This window comes from Melanaphis sacchari, unplaced genomic scaffold, assembly GCF_002803265.2.
Source record: "Melanaphis sacchari strain LSU unplaced genomic scaffold, SCAv2.0 Contig24_pilon_pilon, whole genome shotgun sequence".
Lineage (NCBI taxonomy): Eukaryota > Metazoa > Arthropoda > Insecta > Hemiptera > Aphididae > Melanaphis > Melanaphis sacchari.
Window position 1 is genome coordinate 60,971 of NW_020271125.1, and position 11,302 is coordinate 72,272.

Below are 11,302 nucleotides of genomic sequence, written 5' to 3' on the forward strand. Positions count from 1 at the left end.
ATATGTATTTCGTTTCAATGTTAATGTCGTAACGTCCAGCTCAAGGTCACGATCGTGCATGTCTGTATCTGGGTGGAGTACTCGCTAGTGCAAACCCTTCCCCATCACTCGGTACCCGGAGTCTCGCTAGTATAAAAGACTCGACATCGACTGGCAACGACATCAAATCATCTGCAGCAGACGGTCCAGGCTAACTGTGCGATATCAAATAAATTTCTTACGTTTTTGCTCGAGCAATCTCACCACACACCAGAAACATGAAGGTAAGCGTTTTCTGACTTTGCCATGCATAATTTCATTGCAGTTTGCAGTCTGCACCGCGCCCGCAGTTGCTTGTACGACTTTGTATTTCGTAAATTTCCCATCAGTTTTCAAGATTTTCAACGATTCAATGGCGACGGATTTGTATTACTCGTGTATATTTAAATTTTCAACCCTGCCCATCAGCTATTACCGTACAATACGATGCATAGGTATATAGAATACTATATGTGTGTACAAATTTCCGAAGAATCCGTTGAAATGTAATATTGAAGTTCGCTCAAACGGTCGAATCAGCGCGAGTTTCGTGCTTACTCGACTAACTTGTATCGCTATAACTCACAGAAGTCGTCATGTAGTCTCGCGATCGACGGAATTCGAACGCGCATTAGTCTATACTCTATATTATGTATACTTATTGGAGAGACTCGACAGTCGACGGACTAGAACAGAATAAAGATTTCTAACCGTACCACGTCGATCCGTGACCATCGCGTTATCACGCGGTATTTCATCATTAATGTAATAATTAATAACTATTGTCTATTGACAAAAATTATGGAATTATATCGTACAGCATTACTATTGTATATTAATACTTTTTAACCACTTTGAAAATCGACTACAGCTGCCCCTGCGTTTAAAACGACTGCGTAGTATATATTAATACCTCCCCGCTGTCGCTGTCAATGTGTACTTATAATGTTATTTAATGTTTTCGACAAACAATAATGTACCGTTCGTTGTGTGCAGGTTATTATGGTAACGCTGTTGTTGGCCGCAGTCGCCCTGTCCGCCGTCCGAGCCGGAGCGATCGGCGCCTACTACCCCGCCCCGGCAATCGTACCGGCACCCGCGGCCTACTACGCCGCCCCGGCACCGGCCCTGGTCCGGACCCCGAGCTTGGACAGCGCCGTGGTGCACTCGGAACGCGTCGGCGGCAACTTCGCGTACAGCTCCGTCGAGGGACACGCTTACACCGCCCTAGCGCCGGTTGTCCACCCGGCCCCGGTGGCCGTCGCCTACAAGGCCCAGCCGCTCGTCGCCCCATACCCGGTCGTCCACGCCGCCCCGCTACCAGCCGTCTACGCGCCAGCCAAGACCTTCTACTACGCTCACTAAACCGACCCCTGCCACCACCGACGACGAAAAGGCCAGCGCTCATGTGTTTGATCTAGTTTCCGTTTTTTCTACCTAAAAAAAAAAACCTCCCCCCCGATGGCGACATTGTCGCGATTTTTTACTGTAACGATAATAATTTTAATTTTTTGATTGCATAATGTACATATAGGAGCGCAATATAATAATAGTTTTGATCGTAATACTGTATTATGTAATGTAATATTATATTATTACGACGCGTCGGAACATCCGCCTCGCCAATAATATGTACGCGTCACTTAACGTTTACCTCCTCACCCCCAACCACTCTAACGAACGTACACGGACGTGCTTCATATTTTTGTACCTTTTTTTTTTTCAATACTGCTGAATAAAAAATATTTCTGATTTGAAAAAAAAAAACACTACTGTTGTCGTTTTATATTTTTGTTTGACGTATCAATTGTGACTTGCTGTGTACTATATAACTGAATATACGTATCTATTACCAATATTTATAATAGGTACCTAATATAATTATAATTTATAAATTAAAATTAATTTTGATACACGATTCAAGAACAGTTAAACGTGTATTACATCGCATTAGTTTTAACGGTCATTAGTTATTACTGATTATAGAATTAATAATTTTTAAACTAATATAGTACTTATATAATAATTTAAAGATTATAAATATTGAAATACAAAAAGAAGAAATCTGTTTAAGTGTATGGGTATTGAATATAAGACATTTATGGGCAGATAAATGTACAGGTATGTAAATTTGTAATAATAATATGACAAAACCTTAATTCTAGATAGATATTATGTGCATTGTTAAAAATAACACATTCGGGTTGTTATGGAAAATTGAAAAGTAGCTTTCAACATAATTTTTCAAATTTAAAGTTTTTAAAATATAATGTATATTTCAATTTACCATACGAAATAAAAAGAAACACGAAAAGATAACAATATGCTTTAATAATACACACAAATAATTACAGTTTTATATTTATTCACATAAGGCATAACGATCAAAAATATTTAATCATTTTTTTAAATTACATCTTATTACTTCAAAAGAATATTAAATTTATATTTTATATTTCTATGACATAAATTATATTATTTACTGAATCATAATATATATATAGGTATACCTATATATACAATAATTATAAAAACCAAAACAGAGGAAAAAATGTATTTTAACAACCTTTAAAATTTAATACAATGTGTAGGATGATATTATGTCTATGCATATTAGATATATTTATCTAAAAATTAAATACCTAAAAAACCGGAATGATCGCTCTCCTGTTTAAGTGTATCTATGTAATGTACTCTACTGTAATATATGTTATGGATGAGTTAAATTTGAATGCATTGATAATAATTAATCATTTTAAACAAAAACCGATTCTAAACAGAGACCGTTTATTAGCAATAAGTTGAGCTGCTAAGATTAAATATCATGTATTTTGTATAACATAATAATAATTATATATTCTTATTATTGGATTATAAGTTTAACGGTGAAAATAAGTTCATAATATAAATAGTCTAATATTAGTTTAACTATATTAAAAATATTGTATAAAAAATAATAAACAAAATGGTAAAAAATGTCAATTTTCTACGATTAATAATAGTTAAATAACTAAAATAGTTATATTTTTTATTTAATTATCAATTTTTTCAAAATTTAAATTTCAGTATTTTTAATTTCTTCGAAAATTTTACGAGGAACCTTCTATAACAGTTTCAAGATTTTTTATTTAAAAAAAACTAAGTCAACATTAATCTAAATTCTACCAAAAACTACCCACAAATTGATGAAAAACGAACTTTTATTGCTCCAAATAGCAATGACAAAAAAAATAAATATTAATTAAAAAATATTAAACATTATTTAGCTAAAAATCTAAAATTTCATTGTAACTTTATAGACTATGATTCTAATAATTTACGTTTATCTATATTAATTTAATATTGAATGGTGATCAATAAATACATTGTGTGCTGATACATATACTTTGTATAGGTTTTACATGATGCAACGCAAATCGATTTCTTATTAACAAACAATAGTAGTTTTATTTTTATCCTAAATTCAATTTTTTATCAAATCTCAGAGTAGTTTTATTTTAAGAGTTTATATAATTATATGACTGTTAGCTATTAATTATAATTTTAAATTAACCTAACTAAATCAAAATCGGAATTTATTGATATGAAGTTATTACTTATTAGTTATTAATAATATTTACACTTACATAATTTACAGTTTAGTTATTATGACTCATAGATATAAACTAAAAATGCTAAATTCGAAAAAGAAAGCCGCAATTATTTTTAAATCAAGAAAGCCTTGTACGTATACGATTATAGGTATTGAGTGAAAGTTTCGTAAATACAATAAAAATTATACTAAGTTAAGAAAAATAAATATGAGTATATTACCGTGTTCGTAAATAATTTATTCTTTTGAATTTTAAACGAAATTCACTTTAAAATTTAAAAGATAGGCAAAACTATAAGACATTATAACATTATATTTAAGTCTTTGATTGAATGCAAATTAAGGAGTTCAATATAGGCAATATACAGTTTTTTCATATTGTTTTAATGTACATGACGTAGTAGCTCTCATATTTTTAAAGGCACCACAAAATCACATACCGTAGTAAATTTCAATCATAATATATTCAAAAGAAATAAATTACTGCCAGTGACTCAGTGTTCTGTGGCAAACACGAAATTGGTGTACCGTTTGATTCGTTATAATATTCTATACTAGTCAAATTTAAGCTCCAATAACTTAATTAATATCAAAATATTCTTTAACTTTACTTGAATAGTTTAAAGAATATTTTCTTAATTTTAACTTCAAATGCTTATAAAATAAATCATATCATCTATATATCTTTAATATTTTTAAATATCTATAATAATAAATTATGAGGAATCTATAATAAATATTCTAGTTTTTTGACCTACCAAAAATGTTTTTATTAACAATAGTTAAAAAAATTTTTTATTCTATAAGCAACTCAAAATAATAAAAATATTTTGAAAAAATATTTACCAAAGAAACTTATTTCATATTTGGTTACAACCACATGTATTGTAAAATACTACATATCTGGTAATAATCCTGGTGATATAAACTAGGTATGTATTCATGACCAGGTTTTTGGTTTTAAACAGATATTGTTTCTTACTTTTCAATTCTCACAATATAGAAAATATTATAGATTTTCAAAGCATTTAGTACGCAATTTGTATTCACGAAATAACACATAATTCAATGTTACAAACAATTTAAATTTTAGCACCATTACAAACCAATATATCCATTGCTTTTTTAAACATTTTTTTGTTCCGTAGTATGTAAAATTTGTAGTAACTTTCATTACATATAGGTACACGGTAAAATAATGAGGCATGTCCAATTCGCCAAGACTAAAAACATTTAATTTTTGTAAGACCATCACAAAAATCAAAGATGTTGTAAAGTAAAGTATAACAATAGAAAATGATGAAAAAAAAATTTGGTAATTATCATATTATTGTAATTCTTATGACGAATTGTGAAAATAGGTTTAGTGATAAAAAGAGTTACTCGCATATTCTTGCAAATAAAACACAATTGTTTGATATTAATTTCGTATTTATAGGACAACTGTATCGATAAGCAAACTTCACAATCAAAAATTGGGTTTTAAGGCCTTGTGATAAACAATAGATTTACAAATACTCTCATAAATAACAAGCAAGATATTGATGAAAATCAACAACACATAACTACCCACTCGTCCGAAATTTTATTTTTGTGTACCCAAGTACTTCAAAAATATTCTGCTTTAAAAGGTATTAATTATGTATATATTGTATATCACTAAAAGAGTAAAAATAAAAACAAAAAACAATAACGATTAAAAATAATAAAAACAAAAGTTTTATTTTTTAACGATTTAAAATAGAATTAAAGAAAAGTAGTCAAGTGGATAACAATCCGCCATACATTACGTTTTGAGTATGTCACTGTTATGGATGTGTTAAATTTGAATTCAATGATATATCATTGTATACGAAAAACGATTCTGAGTGAAAATGGCTTGTCAAAGTGTCAGCAGCCTACTCACCTTTATCACTATAAGTATATATATTTTAATAATATATGTATTAAAGTCATTTATTTTATTTTTAATATTTCAGTAGGTTAAACCGTAAAACATCAATTAATGTATGTTCATAGTATAAATAGATAAAAAATGTATAAAGAAATATTTATAATAATATAATTTACTTAGTATACTTAAAAGTTTTAAGTTCCCAACTATGTTTTTTAATTAAAACAAAATAATAATTTAAAGCAGTGACGGGTCGGCAAGTATTTTTTTATATTTGTATACAATTTATATGGAATCTTAAATTTAATTTTGACTCAGCGAATAATTTTTTATTGATATTTACAGAAAAATAAGATCGCCTTATAGCACCGCTGTGACATCGCACGAATTCCTCTCGCAGTCACTATCAGTCCGCTTCCATTTTGTTATGCGTCCGTAGGTCGTAGATTACATTTTTAAATCTAACTTTTAAAAGTTGACGATATCATAAATAGTTTACTACAAAATACCTGTAGTTTGTTAGCTATCATAATTGTGATTAAATTAATAAAAACTTTAATTTCAAATTTTCATGAATTTCGACCCAGCAAATAACTTTTTTTCAATATTCATAGATAAAAAATTTCTATTTTTTTTTTTTGCATATAAATTGTTTAAAGAGTTAAAATGTCTATAAATTCATGCCATGTATATAAAATGATAGTATAAAAATGTTTGCGATTATTCGTTTTAGAATCATTTCTAAATAAAGAAATTAATTCAGTCGAAAATTGATTTAGCATAAAAATTCCCGTTTTTCCTTAATTTTTTTATTTGGTTTTCTTATTTATAAAAGAAGTTTTGTACATTTTACCTCTTTTAAGTACAAACTACTAACTAGATATGATTTTCTTTTAAAAATTACTCTCTAAGTTGAAAATTGAAGCATTTTATCGACTACTTATAGTGGATACGACTCATATACAAAAAAAAAAACACGTCATTGTAAAATCAATACATTCATCGCTCCTCAGCTGTTCTGCTAAGATTTGTAAACATGGATATTTTCATGAATGTTTATAATATTTGTAATAATGATTGTCTTACATTAAAACATTAAATGTATGTATTAATATTAATTATCGTGTATATAAATCATCTATTTATATAATAAATTTTTTAAATTTATGAATAACCACTAGGGTATTTAATTCTTTAAGAGAAGTAACTTGTATATAATTTATTATATTATTATGAATTAGGTATTTATGATTGGAATTCGGAGACGACTAGCTTACTAGTCTCATTAGTCATTATAATATATAAAGATTGGAGGGAATTCCTATATTTTAAAGACAGTCACATAGGAGAAAATCCATTATCTACAATAGGGGAGACTATAATTTTTAATATCGATATGAGTCTCAGAGTAGTCAGAGTCTATACACAACAATATAAACTCATGGTGTAAAATTATACTTTTAACAATTATTAAATATTTCAAATTTTGATACGTGTAAAAGACATTGGCGGAAACTGGTGCAGAAGTTTTTCCGGATACGGCCTCTATAATGGGTGATGCGATGGGATGACGCAACGTTACAAAACGTTCGAGATTGTATACAATATGTAATAGTAATATAACAGTTGTGCACGGGAATAATCCCGTCCGGACGGCCCACTGATTCGTGAATTCGTGATACGACGACCACCGCACCGCACCGTTAGTAAAACAACAACAAAAACTACCAAGTGTTGTGAATAACAATAATGTGATTACGATTTTAGAAATAATAGGTAATCATAATAATTTTGCTAATATCACATCAACTACACCTTTTACCTGGTATTATAAGTACTAAATTATTATAAATTTTCGTCGGCTGTTAACAAAAATGAACTAATCGACAATCGAAGCGATTGATTAAACACCGTCCGAGTTGTGAATTGACGCAGTTTCGTGTTCTGTGATCGTATTTTTCTCGACTTCGTTCCCGTCGAGTCTAGGCTTCCGGTACTCCAATAGTCCAATCGGTAGCGTTTGCATTTTAGCGATTTATTTCGATAAACATGTAATCTGCAAAGTCTCTGGTATCTCGTTTTGTAATTCTATGTAAGTATTAATCATAATCGTGGTCAGCAACAATAATGGTCGTAAAGAGTGATTAAAATTCATATTACGTTTTCCATCGTTCACAGAATATTAACTATAACTTAGCATAATCATGTGCTCGGCAATAGTGGCCGTATCACTGATTTCTGTCTCTCACAAAAAAATAATGATCAGACTGTGTGAAAGTTATACTATTATAGTTTTCTTTTACTAATTAATATTGTAATCAAAAAACCCTAATCACAAATTTGAAATCTATCACAGAATAATAAATCATTCTGTTTTACAGGAAGAATGTCTTCGATGCATGAACAAAAACCTTCAATTAACAATGTTTTGGATTTGTTGGCTCAACAGTTTATTATAATTTCTGGTCAGTATATATACATATTATATTTCTACACATTATTGAACTATGTTTATTTATGTGTTACAATAATGCATACAAAGTTATATTATAGCTTAAGTAATGCTTGTATGATTTTCAGTACCCAAAAAAAGCACAATTATTTTCTTTTATGTAATATCAATCAGCTTATCTGTACTTGGAAATTTTAATATCCAAAATTATTGTATGATATGTTTTTTAAGTGTTAATAAGTAAATCTTATTATAATAAATGATCTTTACAGATATTTTAGGAATATATTGTACCAAATTTTGTTTTAATCTTAATCTGTTTTGTGTAAAATGAATAAATAAAAAATAAATGGAAAGTAATTTTAAAACTTCTATCTAAATATGCCTGATATTTAATATGAATGAAAAAATAAATTTAATAATCAAGACATAGTTTGTTTTCTAAATATTTACCAGTTAAATGTTAAATTTATGATTACCTATGTTAAGTATTTACTAGAAAATGTTTTTTTTTCAATAAATATATTTTAATTTATAGATGAAATAGTAATTTTAATATTAAAAATAATTATAATATATTTAATATTGTCAAACTTTATTTTTAGGTGGTAAAACCAAAGAGGGCTATTCTATTATATCATTTCCTGATAGTGGAAATTTTGTTGATTTACCTGACGAAGGCTATGAAAAATTAATATCTTATATTACTTCAGTTCCATCGTATGTATTTTTATTTTAATTATATTTAACATATAAAATGTAACTAATGAACATTTTGTTTTCAGATTACAGGAAGCTGATTTAGGTTTTGTTATTGTTATTGATAGGCGTAATGATAAATGGAGTTCAGTTAGATGTGTTCTATTACGTTTAGCAGTAAGTTTATTTTATTTTATTAAACATTTTTAGTTAGTATATAAATATATGAATTAGTTACATCTTTGTAGTTATATAACACAATTTAAAATTATGTTAAATAAATTTAATCAATACATTTGTTTTTATAAATATTGGCTGACAATAATTGTTGATATTATAATTCTCCACTGACTATGTTATGTTCTGTTTTTATAAGAACAATTTAATTTATCTATGTTTATTGGTCTTAAGTTATATGTTTAAATATTATCAAAACAATAAAGTTTTTATGTTGCTAAATAAATATTTATTAATAATTTGGTATTTATTTAATATTTTATTGATTATTATGTTTATGTGCATGTTTAAGTATGAGTTATCACTATTTAATCAATAGTTCTATTTTTAATTCATTAATATTAAAGAAAAATATTATTTTTTTAAATGTTAATGAATACCAAATTATCTACAAATATGTATTTATAGCATATTATTATTAATACAATTATAAGCAATTGTTTTATTAATTACAATAAAAATAAAAATAACAGGTCATTTAGAAAATTTAAGCAACTAAAATTAAGTTAGTTTAAAATTGGCAAATTTGGTTTACTAAAAAACTATGAAGTATGTACCTATAGCACAAAATTACTTAAACCATAATAGAATAATCAATCGTAAATTTTTATAAAATATACTTGATTAGTTTATAATGTTGGTAGAAAACACTAAATGCATAATATTTTCATTGTATATGTTTTCAAAATAATATTTTATTTTACAGTAATCTCTGAAGTATTCATAATACAATTTTTAGTTTAATATGATAATATATATTTCTAATAACTTATATTTCACTGATTTTTAATTCAAATAAAATTACTGTTATATAATAATATTAAATAACTTAATTACTTTAAATAAATTCATGTTTACGTTATACTAAAATTATATCAAAGTTCCTCAACGTCAGTTTACTCAATAATTGTTTTAGATGTACAATATTTATTTTAAATTTTCATATTTTTTTAATAAAATTAAATATTTAAAAGATATATTTTATTTATAGCAATCTAAAAATAGGAAAAATGGAGTTATTTATTAATATATACACCTATTTTAAATAATACAAAAAATTAAAAAGTTGATATTACTTGTATTTTCACTTATTCTTCAAATTGTTTTTTAACAATATTCAATTGAATCAAAATTTAAAAAAAATAAATATATGTAATTAGTTAATATAATTATTAAAATTATTAAAAATAAAATAAAAAGTTTAAATAAAATACAAAATCAGTAACTAGTATGAATGTATGATTAAGTATCTAACTGATCTTGCCAATTCACTTCGTAAAAACGACTAATGTAAGTTTGATATTTTTAGCATTCAAGTGGGATGGTATAATAGTAATTATCCCCACCAAGTTCAAAATGTGCGCAATTTTATTTATATTCTTACACTCATTCAAGTTTTATAGAAATGTATCCTAATCTCTGATAAATAGTTATCTTATTGTATGTGTTATTTTAGACTAAATTAATGTCTTATAATAAACATATTTTAAGCAAATATATGATGTTAAAAGATTTTTGAAAGAATTTTATCTAAAATAATTAATTTAAAATAAAAAAATCCTTGAGATTAATATGTAATGTTTGTTGAACATTTCTATAGGAATTCTTTCCTGGACTTATACACATAGTTTATGTGATCAGACCAAATGGATTTTTACAAAAAGCTATATCAGAAGTGAGCAATAAGTTCTTTAAAGAGGAATTTAAATTTAAAGTTGTTATATGCAATGTCATTGAAGAATTACATGATTATGTAGATAATACTGAACTTACTATTGAGCTTAGTGGTACTTTACCGTATTTTCACCAACACTGGATACAACAAAGAATGGTAATTTTATATGTAAAGAAATAAACTAAATTTGTTGTGTGATACATTTTGTTAATATTATAAACTATAATTATGCATTATTTTAAAAAAATTAATATATTTTTTTAAGGCTTTAGAAAATTTTTCAAGTGAAACCAATGAAGTTTCTTCAATGCTAAATGAATTCACTGAACGTTTAGCAAATGATACAGTTGATTTGCCTGACACTAAAGAACAATCTGCTGATCTATTGTGTTGTCATGCAGTTGAATATGGGAGATTAAAAAAATGTTTTGCAGAAGCTGTTAAAAAAGGTGAAATTTTGTTGATTGATTTCAAACAAGATACTGACACATACCATGGTACAATACCATCAACAGTTACTAATGTTGCTGCATTAGAAAGATTATTGGTACAAATGGAAGAAACAGAAAAAGTATTTGATGATTTTTGGGAACAGTTTTCTGGAAGACTAAAGCAGTGTTATTCATTGAGGGCTTTTGAAGAAAATTTTAATATTGTTCAAAGTTCATTAAATGAAAATTTGAAAATTCTATCTGAAATGACTGATGTTGGTGATTCTGTTGAACGAGTTGAAGT

The 11,302-nt window shown here is 26.9% G+C and overlaps 2 protein-coding genes across 2 annotated transcripts in view; both read left to right on the forward strand.

The window, feature by feature from the left end:
* The first annotated feature begins 155 nt into the window (after nucleotides 1-155).
* On the forward strand, nucleotides 156-1,787 carry LOC112594977 (cuticle protein 16.5-like). The gene is made up of 2 exons (XM_025340030.1): nucleotides 156-263; nucleotides 1,015-1,787. Exons 1-2 carry the CDS (start codon nucleotides 258-260, stop codon nucleotides 1,381-1,383), a joined length of 375 nt encoding a protein of 124 aa, XP_025195815.1. The 5' UTR covers nucleotides 156-257; the 3' UTR covers nucleotides 1,384-1,787.
* A 5,451-nt stretch (nucleotides 1,788-7,238) lies between these two features.
* The window catches only part of LOC112594979 (guanine nucleotide exchange factor DBS-like), a 10,749-nt gene continuing 6,685 nt past the window's right edge, over nucleotides 7,239-11,302 (forward strand). Inside the window, exons 1-6 of the mRNA XM_025340032.1 lie at nucleotides 7,239-7,596; nucleotides 7,886-7,969; nucleotides 8,562-8,676; nucleotides 8,742-8,832; nucleotides 10,493-10,723; nucleotides 10,833-11,114. Coding sequence (XP_025195817.1) covers nucleotides 7,891-7,969; nucleotides 8,562-8,676; nucleotides 8,742-8,832; nucleotides 10,493-10,723; nucleotides 10,833-11,114 — 798 coding nt within the window. The 5' untranslated portion in view covers nucleotides 7,239-7,596; nucleotides 7,886-7,890. The remainder of the gene's footprint in view (nucleotides 7,597-7,885; nucleotides 7,970-8,561; nucleotides 8,677-8,741; nucleotides 8,833-10,492; nucleotides 10,724-10,832; nucleotides 11,115-11,302) is intronic.